Raw genomic sequence first — 16767 nt, forward strand, 5'->3', positions numbered from 1 at the left:
TGGCTGCTAAAGGCAAGATTTAATTGTTTCAGCAAATCAATTAGTCTTTAGGGACTTTAATCAGTCAAATCTGATGCATGGATGAAGTACTAGAAAGCTTGTGCCTGTAAGACCATTAGTGCTTAGCAGTTCCCGCTCTGTCTTCGCGTGTGCGCGTCTGTGTATAAATAGCGTGGCTTCTACACATTTCTGCTAGTGATCCCTTTACTGGGAGGACTTAAGGTAGCAGGTTGGTTATAATAGTCAAAAAGGAAAAACAAGGAGATCTTGCTACCCAATTTTTCATTACAGTATTCTCACTTGAAATTGTCCCCATTGTGCTACCAGAACAGGAAACGTGCTCTTGGCCTTTCTGTTACAGAGTTGCCATTTCCTCTTGTTGGAGTGACTCGTGTAAACAGTGTTGCAGCAGTGGCTCCACACCGGCCAGATCTGACTCCTCTGTCGTTTTAAGGCTTCCCCATTCTCTCCACGGTGGCCCTGCTCTTCACTCCCCATTTGGAACCAAGCGTGTCCTTCTTTTCCAGATATACATCAGGGGACGTGAGGGTGTGGGACACCCGCACCTGGGACTACACAGCCCCCTTCCTGGAATCGGACTACGAGGAGGATGAGCCTGGAATGCAGCCATATGTCTCCTTTGTGAGGATAAACAGCTCGCTGGCGGTAGCGGCTTATGAGGATGGTAAGTAACCACAAGCCTCCTCCCTGTTAAGGAAAAAAAAAAGCTTGACAAAAATTAAGCAGCTGTGGCCGGCTCCACCCATAATCCCTCCGTACATACATGTGGGCACACACATGTTCACACACACACCCTTATTCTTGCCTTTATGTGAAGAAGTTGGCCAATAACCCTCAATGCATTAGTAGGCATTGGAACACAGCGCCCTTTCAAACTGGTGTTTAATTCCTACTGGAACTGTAGGGCTAGGTTTTAGAGCCAGACAAGGCTGGCCAAGCCATCTTAAGCAAATAACTTGTTTGGTGTTAAATATACTTGCCCTACTTTTCCTTTCGTCTCTGCTTGATCCAAAGGAAAGAGTGAAAAGAGGATAGACATAGATAATCTATTGACAAATATGGAAATAGAAAAATAAAGGTAGGCAGGGCCTACCTTTTCCTGGCACTTACATACCATACGAGATAATTTATGGTAATACGTTGTCTCTCTGGGATCAACAGAATTCTTTTTGTGTGTGGGCAGCTGTGGATTTACAGAACTAGGTAAGAAGAGTCTAATAATTTTGATGGCTGTGATATTGTATACTACCTCTCATGCTCCTAACTTCCAATATGTTGTAAAGTTTGAGTCTCCAAAAGCTTTGTCTCCCCACTTGCCTGAAAGTTGGATCACAAGATATTGCAGAATGTTAGCGTTCCTGTCATGGCGTGGTTGCAAATCTTCAGAGGTAGCTCAGAGGGACAAGACTGTAGTAAAGGACCTAATGGGGAATTTTATATCCATATGCCATTTAAGAAATAAAAATTAGAGCTGAAATATTAAATATTTTCATTTTATTACTTTAACATGAACTCTGTTTTTTTGGTTTGACATTAATTGGGCACCATTGATGGATTTTCCTTTCAGCCTCTAGAAATTCAGCTAAGCTGTCTCTGGGGTATGTCATAGTTCGTGTATGTTTGTTAACATCCTGAATAGATAACATAAGAGCAGCTTGAGTGTGATTCCTATGTGCCGAATTATCAATGAGGTTTTTTTCAAACAACTATGCAGAAGTTGTAATACTTTTAAGTTAGAATCATATACAGTTTTAGAACCATCCAGTAGCCTCTTCCTGCCACACACACATTCTTCTTCAGATCGGGAAACTGAGGTCCAGAGAAGCCGACTAAGTTATTTCCTTGAGGTTGAATCATTCATCAGTCGCAAATTGAGAACTTTGGTGTGTCTTCTGGGCCATGCCAGGGATGTAGTGCTGTTTATGTAATAACTCCACAGAGACACTTAGAAAGAGGTGCATCTCAATTTTTTGCACCCTCACATCTCATATCTTGTGAGCTTGAAAATAGAGTTTTTGGTGATGTGCAAGTGTGCTGCCGGTTTTAGTTTGTTGGTTAGAATTGTAGTTGTCACCCTTATCCCTGTTGTTGCACAGAAATAATAGGAAACCTTGTAGATAGGCTAGGGAAACTTCTTTTTTCAGTAAATACTTGGCAAATAATTGTCATAATGTATTTTAAATACTTGGTTTAAAAAAATTTCGTAGTTAAAATTCAAAGCACAAAAGGATAATATATAGAAAAAGAAAATGCATACAAAAAGAAGTTGAAGTGTTCCTCCCTGCTCCCCTACTCCTAGTTCCTCTCACGTTTCACACGTATGTCCCACTCTGTGTACTCTTCTGCATGTTGATTTTTCACCTAATGACACATCTTGGGATCTTTCCATATCAGCACTTATAGGTAAACCCTGTTCTTTTTCAGCTTGTGTAGTATTGCATTATGTGGCTGTACTATAATTTATTTATTAGGGCCCTTAACGATGCACATTTGGATTGGTTTTTGTTGTTGTTGTTATTAAAAGCAGTGCTGCAAAACAATATCCTTGAACAAGTATCGTGATGGACTTATGCAAGTATAGTCACAGAGTAAATTACCAGTAATCCCGGATTGGAGGCTACAGATGCTTTACGTTTTGATAAATGCTGCCAGATTGCCCTCCAAAAAGGTTTCACTAGTTTATAGTCTCACTAAAAGTATATGAGAATGACTGCTTCCTCATGCTTGTCTGATAGGTGGACATGGTATTTCACTGTTGTTTTTGTTTACCTTTCTTTATATAAGTATATATGAACATCTTTTCATTGTGTTTTTAGGTGTTTGTATTTCTTTCTCTGCAAATTGTTTCCCCATTTTCTTTGGGTTGTTATCTTCTGCAGTTGAAAATAAAGGGCTAAGGAAATAACCCTTGTCATTGATTTTAAATATTTTTTCAATTTGTCCCTTATTCTTCAATGGACTTTGTTTATGGTTTATTTTTCTAGACAGTAGTTATGTATGTATGTGAATATGTGATTTTAATTTTTTAATCCATAAATGAGTGGGTTTTATTTTGTAATTTAATGCATGTGACTAAGTAATACATTTTAAGGGATGTAAGGTCAAGCTAATATATAAAGTTATGCATTGCAAAGTCTTGCTTCTACCCATTTTTGTCCACTCCATTCTAAAGCAACCATATTTTTTAGTTTGTTTTCTATCCTTCTAGTATTTCTTTATTGTAAATACAAGTAAGTATTACTTTTTTTCTTTTTTTCTTTTTTTGGCTGCTTTGGGTCATCTTTGCTGCGCGTGGGCTTTCTCTAGTTTTGGTGAATGGGGGCTACTCTTCGTTGTGGTGTGCAGGCTTGTCATTGCGGTGGTTTCTCTTGTTGCAGAGCACGGGCTCTAGGCGCGTGGGCTTCAGTAGTTGTGGTGCACGGGCTTAGTTGCTCCGCAGCACGTGGGATCTTCCTGGACCAGGGAACGAACCTGTGTCCCCCGCATTGGCAGGCGGATTCTTAACCACTTCGCCACCAGGGAAGTCCCTCCCCCCCCTTTTTAAACAAAAGATAGCGTACTACTTTATATCATTCCATACCTTGGTTTTTTTCACTTAATGGCGTATCTTTTTTTTAATTGGATAAATTTGACATGTAACATTGTGTAAGTTTAAGGTGTACACTGTGTTACTTTGATACATTTATATACTGTAATATGACTGCCATTGTAGTGATATTTATCACATTACATAATTATAGTACAATATTGGTATCTGTATTCATTATACTATACATTAGAACCCTGTGGTTTATTCACCACTTGTTACAAGTTTGTACCTTTAAACACCATCAGTCTTATCCCGCCTGTTCCTCCCCCGCCCCACCCCATAACCACCGTTTTACTCAGTTTTTTTTAAACAGGTTTGACTTTTTTAGATTTCACATGTAGGTGATACCATACAGTTCTTGTCTTTCTCTGTCTGACTTATCTCACTTAGTATAATATGCTCAAAGTCCATCCACGTTGTCGAAAATGGCAGGACTTCCTTCTTTCTCATGGCTGAGTAATGTTTTATTGTGTCTGTATACCACGTCTTTTTTATCCATTCATCCACTGATGGGCATTTGGCTTGTATCCATATCTTGGCTATTGTAAATAATGCTGTAATAAACCTGGGAATGCTTACATCTCGTTAATGACACAGCTTGAAACGTTGTCCACGTCAGTGTATGGAGAAGATGCTCCTTTTTCATGGTATTCCATTGTGTACACGCACTGTGGTTTATTTACACAGTCCTTTATTGAGGAACAGTTGTGTTATGCTTTTGCTATTACAGTGTGATAGTGAAAAGCCTTGTACGTATGACATTTCATGTGAATGCAGGAAGGATTATTTCCTACAGAAATGTCTGGGTCAAAAGGTGGATGCGCATGGGCTTATATTATTTTGCACTCGAACCAGCAGGGTATGAAGTTGAGCCCATTTTCTCAGCAAAGTATGTTTCAAACTGTTCAGTATTTGTCACTTTGATAGATAAGAAATGGTATCCAAATGTTTCAACTTACATTTCTCTTAGTGTGAGAGAGGTTGAATTTTTTCACATATGTACCTGCTACTTGTAATTCTTTTTTCTTCTGTTACTGTTTGGGCTTTAATAAAAAATTTTTTTTTATTGAGATGATACTATATAAATTTCAGGTGTACAACATAGTGATTCACAATTTTTAAAGGTTGTACTCCATTTATAGTTATTATAAAATATTGACTATATTCCCTGTGCTGTACAATATCTCCTGGTAGCTTATTTATTTTGTACATAGGAGTTTGTGCCTCTTAAACCCCTACTCCCGGTAGTAACCACTAGTTTATTCTCTGTATCTGTGAGTCTGCTTCTTTTTTGTTGTATTTGCTAGTTTGTTGTATTTTTAAGATTCCACGTATAAGTGAGATCATACAGTATCTGTCTTTCTCTGTCTGACTTATTTCACTTACCATAATGCCCTCTAAGTCCATCCGTGTTGTTGCAAATGGCAAAATTCCATTCTTTTTTATGGCTGAGAAGTATTCCAGTGTGTGTGTGTGTGTGTGTGTGTGTGTGTGTGTGTGTGTGTACACACCACATCTTCTTTACCCATTCATCTGTTGATGGGCAATTAGGTTGCTTCCATATCTTGGCTATTGTAAATAATGCTGCTATGAAGATTGGAATGCATGTATCTTTTCAAATTAGCGTTTTCATTTTTTTCAAATATATACCCAGCAGTGGAATTGCTTAGTCATATGGTAGTTATAATTTTAGTTTTTTGAGGAACCTCCATACTGTTTTCCACAGTGGCTGCACCAATTTACATTCCCACCAGCAGTGTATAATGGTTCCCTTTTCTCCACATCCTCGCCAACATTTGTTATTTGTGTTCTTTTGGATGATAGTGTTATGGCTTATCTTTATATTTGAATCTTGACCAGTATAGAGTTCATCCTAGAATAATAGTATATGAATCTGATTATATCTTTGCAGCATCTCTTATTAGAAAGCCCATCTCCACCTCACTGGTTTGAGGTGCTGCCTGTACAAGTTTTTGCACATGAAACTCTTTTAGTATTTCGGTCTGTTTCTGGATGTTACATTCTGTTCAGTTGATCTGTCTGGTTGTTTACACTTACATCATCACGTTTGTCTGTCTTATTATTTTGGGTTTCATTTTGCCCTTCTGTGGGTAAAATCTATAGTACTTCCTTGGCTGCATCGTTTACACTGAAATCTTTGCTTTGTCTTGAATTCCTTTTGGTATTAGGATTGTTTCTTTGATAAAAGCTCTTGTGTTTTCTTGCTCCTCTCTCACTCAGCTTGTTTTACCCGTCTGATGGGAATTGTTACTTTCTGAGATAAGCAACAGCTTCTCATTCCCCCCTCCAACCTCACCCCAGACCTCAGGTAGCATTGTCTTTGGTCTTAACTTCAGTTTAACAGATTGTCATTGTGCTATTTGTACCAACATACTCCTGAGTAACTACTTCTGGCCAAAGACAGGTTGAAATAATCAAACACACATTTTGTATTGCTTCTTTCTAGGAGCGGGGAACACGCGCTTCTTAGGCAGTGCCATACTAGCACAAAGGAAATTCACCTCCTGAGGTCTGAAATTCGGGACTGTGCCCCACAGAAAAGAAGAATAAGATAATAAAATGAGCCAGTGAACTTCAGCTCCCTGTTTGTGCCAAAGGGAAGCTCTGTAGCCATTGACACCCCCTTGATGGTCTGTCTGTACACATTTTCTCCGCAGAAGGAGTCAGGTCCAGAGCGGGAGATGGAAACTGCTTTGGGAAAAAGTTAGTCATCCCCACGTCCTTCTTAGCCTCCTGGCCCTGCAGGAACACTGTACCACCCACCTGGGGTGTTGAGATTTGGCAAGATGATCCACAGTTGTGATTTTTTGAATTCCAACCCACTGGCCTCATATTTCTTCTGCCTTGTTTCCGATTGTCAGCACTGGCCGTCCTCCAGTTTGATTTTACCACTAATTGTGTTGCACGTTACCGTACCGAAATGAATCAAATCAAAATGCTTTTCCTGGAGCATTAGATAAAGCAGGCGAAGGTTCTGAGTAATGAGCAGATGCTACTAATGCAGGGACAGTGCAGACCTTGCCAGGACTCCATCTGCTCCATGCTTGCCTGCCTTTGGCCTGGAGCCACAGCATTGGGGAATGGCAGCATACTCGAAACCCGCTCCCTGTTCAGAGTTTGTCACGAAAACTCACTCTTCGGTGAGAAATGAGATTACACACTTCTTAGGTGCAAAGAAGTTCTTATTTGTCCCCCTCAGTGGAGAGAGGAGAAACAAGACCCAGTGCACATTAGCACGTGGAAGCCTAGATAGGACAGCCAACAGTCGTCTTTCTGTGGCGCTGTCAAGCAAGGCAGAGTGGCTTATCCACTCCTGCAGCACTCCTAGTGCAGTTGTCTGAATGCACGCATGCTCCATTGTCCAGGGCTGTGCCTGACCTGGGCCGAAGTGACTATGATTTCTCATTTACTCTCGTGCACACAATGGATGGGAGTGGGTCTCTCCAAGCTTCTTTTTAGCAGTGAACAGTAGGACCATATTTTAGATGGCTGTAGAGACTAGGTGCTTCTAAAGTTTTATTTGTAACTTTATGTTTAATAAAAAATCAGTTCTTCAATAGTTTTGTTTATGTCTCTCATTTGTATGTTGATGATGACATTTCAATTTAATAACATAACCTTTGAATGTAATATTCAATCTCCTCCTCTCCCCTGGTGTTTCAGAAGTGGATTATTAACATACTAATGCATTGCTTGGGAGATGGCTAGGACACCTGACTGTGGATTGTGGAGAATTTTGTGCTTTTTCAAGGCCTGCCTTTTCTGGTCATTTTTCTCTTAAAAGTTTCAATAAGTAATTCTTGCCTGAAACCGTTGCCTACCCTTAGGTCTTAGGAGTCTTATTCAGACACTTGGTGGATAAAACAACATGAAACAACTTTCTGATAAAAACCAAAAAAATACCAGATGGAGTCCTTTTTTCTTAACAGTAAGAGTGCTCACATTTTAAAGATATTCAGAGTGGATTTAAAAATTGAAATGTAGAGTTTTGAACTGAGGTGGTTCTTTCAGTACTGAGGAAGTATTTCTTAGGGCATTGAACTTTAAAGTTGACTGCCACCTGGAATGGTCTAGGGTGTTAGATTTTGTTTCATAGACAAGCCATAGAGACTATGTTTATGTGATGGAGGAAGTTGCTGAATAAAAATGCTTTTTTAAAGTTTTTCTATTCTTCAGTGAGGGGAGTTTGAAGTTATATTTGTTTTACACTTGCTTATATGTACTTTGGACTGAATATGCACTGTAACTAAATAATAGTTCAGTGTTCCTTAAGTAGCATTCCACAGATGAAATCGTGGGTGGGAGTTGTGAGATCTCTAGGAAATTTTTTTTTTTTTAGTAGAGGGAAGGATTGATTATTTATTTATTTATTTAGTTTTGGCTGTGTTGGGTCTTCGTTTCGTGTGAGGGCTTTCGCCGTGGCAAGTGGGGGCCACTCTTCATCGCAGTGTGGGGGCCTTTCACTGTCGCGGCCTCTCTTGTTGCGGGGCACAGGCTCCAGACGCTCAGGCTCAGCAGTTGTGGCTCACGGGCCCAGTTGCTCTGCGGCATGTGGGATCTTCCCAGACCAGGGCTCGAACCCGTGTCCCCTGCATTGGCAGGCAGATTCTCAACCACTGCGCCACCAGGGAAGCCCAGAAAGTTTTTTTAAATCTGTGTATTTTTATCGTAATTTTAAAAAGGAATCTGGATCTTTTGACCTTGTAACTAAACCATACTGTGAGATCTCATTATTTGAATTTGCATTTTATAGTCATAGGCTGTTGGCACCAAGTGATCACCTGTGTGCCTTGTAATGCTTTGTTTTTCACACTGACTGATTCATAGATGAATTCTTAGAGGTCTGCAAACTCTCAAATTTAAGAAACACTGGAGAGGGAAGTTCTCATGCTCTAGGCACACATTAGCAGATGATCAATTTCTAGGATAACTACAAAATTTTGAAGTTACTAGTGAAAATAATTTGAAATAGTTTTATCATGCAGGAAACAGTGGCACATTGCATTTGTGATACAAGGTTTGGTGTTAATCCTTTGGTTAATTGGGGGGTGGTTTTACTGAACATTGATATATTTTTTTAAATACATCTTTATTGGAGTATAATCGCTTTACAATGTTGTGTTTCTGCTGTACAAGAAAGTGAATCAGCTATATGCATACATATATCCCCATATCCCTCCCTCTTGAGCCTCCCTCCCACCCTCCCTATCCCACCCCTCTAGGTCATCACAAAGCACAGAGCTGATCTCCCTCTGCTATGCAGTAGCTTCCCACTAGGTATCTATTTTACATTTGGTAGTGTATATATGTCGGTGCTACTCTCTCGTTGTGTCCCAGCCTCCCCTTCCCCCACTGTATCCTCAAGTCCGTTCTCAACGTCTGCATCTTTATTCCTGCCCTACCACTAGGTTCATCAGTACCAGTTTTCCAGATTCCATATATATGCATTAGCATACGGTATTTGTTTTTCTCTTCCTGACTTACTTCACTCTGTATGACAGACTCTAGGTCCATCCACCTCACTAAAAATAACTCATTTTCGTTCCTTTTTACGGCTAATATTCCATAGTGTATATTGAACGCTGATTTTTTTTTAACATCTTTACTGGAGTATAATCGCTTTACAATGTTGTGTTTCTGCTGTATAACGAAGTGAATCAGCTATATGTATACATATGTCCCCATATCCCCTCCCTCTTGCATCTCCCTCCCACCCTCCTTATCCCACCCGTCTTGGTGGTCACACAGCACTGAGCTGATCTCCCTGTATGTTGCAGCTGCTTCCCACTAGCTATACATTTTACATTTGGTATTGTATATATGTCAGTGCTACTCTCTCACTTCGTCCCAGCTTACCCTTCCCCCTCCGTGTCCTCAAGTCCATTCTCTACGTCTGCGTCTTTATTACTGTCCTGCCCCTAGGTTCATTAGAACCATTTTTTTAGATTCCGTATATATTGAACACTGATTTTTAATGACACAGCACGATGCGTAAATTTTGAACTGAATGAAAATTAGAAACAGTATATCAGTATATGGGATGTAGCTAAGGCAATGCTTAGAGGGAAATTTATAGCGTTAAGCGCTTATATTAGAAAAGAGAAAGTCTCAAATTAACAGTATAGCTTTTCACCTTAAACTAGAAAAAGAAGAGAAAGTTAAACAAAATAAGTGGAAAGAATAAAGTAATAAAGATAAGGGCAGAAATCAATGAAATAGAATAGAGAAAAAAACAATAGAATAGAGAAAAAAACAATAGAGGAAAATCAATGAAATGGGCAACTGTTCCTTTGAAAATTTTGATCAAATTGACAAACCCTAACCAGATTGATCAGGACAAAAAGAGAAGAAAAGAAATGAATTACCAACATCAGGAATGTAAGAGGGGACATCACTACAAATCCTATAGATATTAAAAAGTTACAGTGAACTATTTTGAACAACTTTATGCCAGTAAATTCAACCAGTTAGATAAAATGGATAAATTGATTTTTTGAAAAACAAACTACCTAAGTTCACTTAATAAGAACTGTAAAACATGAATAGCTATATTTCCATTAAAGAAATTGAATTTGTAATTTAGAAGTTTCCACAAAGAAGACTGCAAGCCAAATGGCTTTCCTGGTGAATTCTACCAGACACTTAAGGAAGAAATAATACCAATTCTACACACTTCCATAAAATAGACTAAGAGGAACACTTCTCAACTCAGCTTGTGAGGCCAGCGTTACCTATCAAGACTAAAGAAGAAAAATAGTAACTAATATATGATAACAAGTATACTGCAGATTGATAGTCCTCATGAACATAGATGTAAAAGTCCTCCAGTGTTATCATTAGAAGTTTCATTGCAACTCCATCCTAATTGAGAAGTCACTTAGTTTTCAGGGCAGCTACTGAAAACATTTGTAAGATACAAGTTAGTATGTTTTTGCTTTTGTTAGGGATGGCCTTTCAAATTATTTTTTAAAACTGTTTTATTATGGAAAATTCAAAACATGCAAAAGTGGAAAGAATAGTCTGATGAGCCCCCGTATCCCTGTCCCTCAGCTTCAGTAGTTACCAGCACTGCTTTTAAATTACACAGGTTTCTAAATATTATACGGTTATATCACTCAACATATGAGTGGAGCTATTTTTGAAGACAGACATATTTTCCTGTTAGCAGTAAACAGTAGTTTTAAAAAGAAAAAGAACAAGGAGGCTAAGACTTACTGAATGCCAGTCCTAGCCCAGGCCCTGTGCCGGCCTGATCCAGGAGAAGTGGTGGTGATGTTACGGATTCCTTTGGAGTTTTTGGGTTTTTTAAAAAATTTATTTTATTTATTCATTTTTGGCTGCATTGGGTCTTCCCTGCTGCGCGTGGGCTCCCTTTAGTTGCGGTGAGCGGGGGCCACTCCTTGCGGCGGTGTGCGGGCTTCTCATTGTGGTGGGCTCTCCTGTTGCAGAACACGGGCTCTAGGCACACGGGCTTCGGTAGTTGTGGCATGCGGGCTCAGCAGTTGAGGCTCGCGGGCTCTAGAGAGCAGGCTCAGTAGTTGTGGCGCACAGGCTTAGTTGCTCCTTGGCATGTGAAATCTTCCAGGACCAGGGCTTGAACCTATGTCCCCTGCATTGGCAGGCGGACTCCTAACCGCTGCGCCACGAGGGAAGCCCTTTCCTTTGGAGTTTAATTCACTTTAACCCATCAATGAATCGGAAGTAGAATTTGAGTTTTTAATTTAATTTTGTATATCCATGTTAAATATTAATTATAAAATGTGGATTGTGATTGGGAAAAATAATAAAGATATCTCATCACTGATAAAATTAATATTTATAAATATATGTGTACAAATTATAACAAATTGTTTGATGTAGTATTACATGTAGAAAAAACATGTAGTAAAAAAGTGTTCTTTCTCTCCCTACCACTACGGGGTCCTGGTTCCCCCCAGTCACCCCCTCTCTTCTCTAGAGACGTTGACCAGTCCCAGCGTCTGATATAGTTTTCCAGATATACTCTATATTGTTTACATCACTTAGTTGTGGTGCAGGAGAAAATTGGCTGGAGTTAGTGGCTGTGTGCACAATGATGTCTTCCTTGCACTGTCTGCCTTCTCTGCACTTCCCCTTATAGAAGAGCTGGTCCAAATTCTTCCCCATCGATCTGTTTTTCCTTTGACTTTGCTAACTGTAAATGCTTCTATTTAGTCACATTGTCATATTCCTACACTATATCACTTGCCTCCTTTTTAATTTACTGTCTCTTTGTTTTTGATTCTTCTTTTTAGAATGTTCTTTCTTTCTGCTTTGAACTTGAGACCACTAAATATATTCATCTTTCCTCCTTCTTGACTCAGTTTCTGCTTTGGTGATCTTATGTCTTGTCGTTCCTTTGCTTATGCACTAACCAGTCACTTCATTGGTCCACAAGCCCATTCACATTCCCTTGTCAGTCTGGAATGCAGCTTCCAGAATACTTCATATGTATTGTTTTTCTGCCATAAGCAAGAGAGTTCAGCTTTAGAGCTCTGTTCAGCTGGGATGGTGAGGATGACATGCACAGTGGATGCAGCATCTAGGTGAGAGATAAATTTCATTTAGTTTTTTCTGTTTCAGGACCCTCCATGATTTAGCCCTTCTTTATGTCCCTTGTTTACACTGATTTTAATGTCCTACTGGCCTCTTCCCCCATGAAAGCAGAACTTGTTTTGTCCTCTCAAACTTTACGCCACTTACATCTCTGGCTTACATTTCATAGTGATGTTGTGTAGACTTAATGAGTGAAGAGGTACACGTTCAGTGAGTGCTATGGGTATATTTATTTATTTATTCTAAATGCCCGATTTAATACATGAATCAAACATGAAGAAGCCCAAAGAAATAACCCTTGAAGCATCCTTGAAAATCTCTTAACAACTGGTTTCTTCAGCACATGTCTCTTTAACACACAGATTCTTTAACACGTGCCCATGATGCAGATATTTTACGCAACTGGTTACAAGGAGCACCTTACGCTTAGACATGAGACATGCAAGAGGGAAAGCAGTCTTTCAGCTGTGGGTGAGAAGCTTCTATATCAATGAACCCCAGTCCCACCAAAAATGTTACTACTGGGACCTGTGCTTGGCTGCCTCCTGACTCTCCCCTCTCCCAGCTCTTCCCACTTTCCCAGCCTGGTCCAGGCTTCATCAGAGCTATTTTTGGTTACTGCATCTCTCTCTCTCTCTCTCTCTCTCTCTCTCTCTCTCTCTCTCTCTCTCTCTCTCTCTCACTCTCTCTCTCACACACACACACACACACACACCCCAGGCCCCCCACAGTAGGCACTCCCATGGCTGCCGTGGGCCAAGGAGAAACTCAGCAGGCAAACCTCCAAATATTTGGGCTGAGAGCAGTGCCTGAAGGACAAATATCAGGGCCCCTGAACTGGGTGGGGCCCAACTCCATCCTCACCCCATCCTGGGTCAGAAGCATCCCCCCCGCACACACACGCACAGATGCACTTGGCCAGCCTCCTCAGGGCTGGGAGGTGGCCTGCCCTGGGCGCCTGTTTGCTCCAGGTTTACACTGTAGTAAGAATATGCCTTTTCTCTGTCGGCCAGAGATCTGCAGGATTGGCTTTCTTGCATGGCTCCTCCTCTGACATACAGGGAAGAGCAAGGAACATTTACTGATCACCTACGACCTGTATGGGTGTATTTTAAATTTCTGTTAAGATGCTTTTTCTCATTGCAGAATTTCCTTTGACTCCTCCTTAATTTCTTATAGGCAAGTGTTTATTTACACTTGCCTTGGTGGAAATTGAGATTGCCAGCTGGCTTTATGAATAGTCAGCGTCACTAAGTGTCTCTGAACTGCAGTTAGTTGATCTTGTCTACTTAGTTATTATGAAGCTGAGACCAAGCCTCAGAGTCAGGTGTTTATTGTGCAAGCTCAAGTGAACAGGAGCTCATGGCTAAAATAAGTTCCGATCAAGAAAGCGCGATGGGACTTCCCTGGTGGCCAGTGGTTAAGAATCCGCCTGCCAATGCAGGGGACATGGGTTCGAGCCCTGGTCCGGGAAGATCCCACATGCTGCAGAGCAGCTAAGCCCGTGCGCCACAACTACTGAAGCCCGCGCACCTAGAGTCCGAGCTCCGCAACAAGGGAAGCCACGGCCATGAGAAGCCTGCGCACCGCAAGGAAGAGTAGCGCCCACTCGCCACAACTAGGGAAAGCCGTGCACAGCAGGGAAGACCCAACTCAGCTAAAAATAAATAATTAATTTAAAAAGAGAAAAAAAGCGCGAAAGACCACAAGACAAATTGTGCAGTACAATAAGTGACCAGTCTATGACTTTCTAAACTGTTAACCTGTTTTAAATTTAATGGTGCATGAAAAAGATCAGAGGGGAGGGATAATACCAATTGTCTTTTTCCAAAACCGGTTCAGCAGTTATTTACCTTTCAAGCAATTAACATAATTACCATTATGCTAAAAAGCAATTTTGGGAAGTTCTGCCCTGAGCTCTTATGATTCCACTGGGACAGTTTTAGTTGGGACTTATCTTTTTGATGGAAGCCTAATTGCAGTTTTGGCTTTGTGCATGCAAACAGAAGCAGCTAATTGTTTAGGCAAATAGCAGATTAATTTAAATATGCATCCCTAATAAAACAAAAATGGTATCCATTATGGTCCTTGTTCCTATGATGAGGAATATAAATATTCTGTGCAAGTACCATTAGGTGGAGGTCTTAAGGATTGTTGACATTATTTCACAGTGGTAGCACTTTCCTGATATCGAGTAATCTTTACAAAAGCTAACATAAATCAGTTTAAACTCATTTAGATCCCATTTCCACTATGTGCAGTTTCATTACCACACTCTGGCTGGCCTCCTTTGGGAGGTGGAAGGGGCATGCCTCAAACTGGCATGGGTGCCCATCCACAGCTGCTGAGCAGACTTTATGTCTCCTCCAAAGACTGGCCATCGTTACTCATCTCCCCCTTAATGACTGTTCCTAGGCTAGGGTGAACTCAGAGTTCCTGCAGCCCTGGTGCTGCTTGTCAAGGTGGAGGGCCCTGAGCCCAGAGAGCAGTGGGACTGCCAAGCCCTACTCCTGTCTACTTTATTGGGCTGATGGCCCTCACTCATTGTGGTCTTTCACAGTTTTTGAGAGACCCTTGTTTTTTTTTTTTTTTTTTTTTTTTTGCCTGTGTCCTTTTCATTTTTCTCATGAATGAAACAGTATTGTGATCCCAGCACTAGCTCAGAGGTCAGCATCTTTTATGCAGCCATTGAGGTTTTGTCATGGAGAAAGACAGACACCTGGTCTCCTTTCAGCTTTCCCGGTGTGGGTGTCAGCTCCAGCTCTGAGGGTTATTTATGCCTGGTTCAGGGAATGATGGCAATGACCTGTTTACTAAGTCACTACTGAGGAGCCACACAGAAGCTCCCTTTGCATTTGCCGAGAAGTTTTCTCTTGTTTCACCTTGGCCTAGCATACAGGATAAGGGTGGTAGATACCTTTTGGAGTGTCTCCTTGCTCTGAAGCCCCTCTAGAGGTAGACATATTCATAGAATTTGAGTTGGTCTTTTGACGTCAGCTGAGTAGACAAGGATGGGGACCCCAGGCCTGGGGCAGCTGATTCATGTTCTTGGCTGAACCATTTGGGCTGCAGACTTTCAGTCTCAATTGTGTGCTTGGAGTAGAAGACCTTGTGAAGTGGGGAATAGAGAAAGCTGCTTTGTGTAGAGAGGGAGGGATGCAGTTACAGAGAGAAGCAGAGGCAAGATGTATGGTGCAACAAGAAACGTACTACCTTGATCTGAATGTTTTCCTACTTCCGGTTCTGATCCCTTTTACTGTCCAGCTGTATTTCCTGCCCTTGGGTTCCATGAAATAGCCTTGTTCCTTTTCAGCCAGTTTCCTTTTGTATTTAAACCAGTTTCAGTGGATTTGTTTCTTACGACCAAATGTTCCATTGCTAAAACATAAGACAAACATTCAGCAAACCTTTATTGATGTTCAGCCACTTTCAGTACTGTGAAGTCACTCCGTAGGAAATGTAGCAGAAAAAGGACACAGTCCTGCCACTTCAGAAATCCACCCAATACTAGGAGCCAAATCCATATTAGTGCTGTGTCTGCAATATGATGAAACTTGGCCTTTCAAATGAATTTACATCAAATTTTTAAAATCATCACCTGTTTGGGAAGGAAATTTATTTGGCTCTGATAGGTATTGACTAATATTGTGCAATGTATGTGGACCCAGTTCAACTTGAAATGTCTGCGTAAGTTAGCTGCTCCTTTTTGGGAATCTTAAAATAGTTTGACAATAGGACTTATCCATTTTTAAGCTTAGCTATTGTCCCATTGCAGTTTGTATATATATCTTTTATATTTTTGTTATATTTTCGTGACTATAACACGTCTTTCTGCAGTGAGAATTTTGTGAGAACAGAGATCATATCCCTCCTGTATGCCCCCAAACAAGATGCTTGGTGATGCCACTAGAATGTCAGCTCCATGCGGTCAGGGACTTTTTTGTTTTATTTTGTCTTGTTCACTGCAGTTTCCCCAGTGCTTAGAAAGGCAGGGGCTCAAATACGTGTTGAATGTATTGTTGCATTAACTCCTTTTTGGCTAAATGTTGGTTAACATGGATAATAATCCTCTACAATATCATAAAACATTCTTATAAGTCAAGTATTCACTGTTCAAGCCCCTGCAGTTTTGAGGTTGTAAAGGTAGCATGATATAAACTATATTAACTAATAAAATGACCTTTTATAAAATTAGCTTTCACTCAAGCATCCGTCCTGTTAGCTGCTGTGTCTGTTCCTGCTCACCTTGCCCATGTGTCTTGGGGTCAAATATCCAACAACACAGTTGCAAAGTGAAATTGCACATCTTGCAAAAGCTGCAGGATTTAATAATGTTAAAAGTGGTAAGGGGAAGAGCAGTAGAAGTGGTAATTACATGGGTAAATATAAATGGCTTTTTTTGTTATTTCTCTTTAAAAGACAATTGCCTGCTTATGCAAAAATAATAACAATGTATGTGGGGTTTATAACATACAGTAGAAATAAAAAGTGTGGCAACAATAGCAGAGAGGCTGGGAGGGAGGAAATGGAAGTGCGCTGCTTCACTGTATGTGAAGTGGTGT

The 16767-nt window shown here is 40.5% G+C and overlaps 1 protein-coding gene across 1 annotated transcript in view; it reads left to right on the forward strand.

Annotated features, from left to right (window-relative positions):
* Positions 1-16767, forward strand: part of FBXW8 (F-box and WD repeat domain containing 8) — a 112886-nt gene that overhangs the window by 43875 nt on the left and 52244 nt on the right. The window contains exon 5 of the mRNA XM_067700744.1: positions 528-685. Coding sequence (XP_067556845.1) covers positions 528-685 — 158 coding nt within the window. The remainder of the gene's footprint in view (positions 1-527; positions 686-16767) is intronic.

This window comes from Pseudorca crassidens, chromosome 12 (assembly GCF_039906515.1).
Source record: "Pseudorca crassidens isolate mPseCra1 chromosome 12, mPseCra1.hap1, whole genome shotgun sequence".
Taxonomy (NCBI): Eukaryota; Metazoa; Chordata; class Mammalia; order Artiodactyla; family Delphinidae; genus Pseudorca; species Pseudorca crassidens.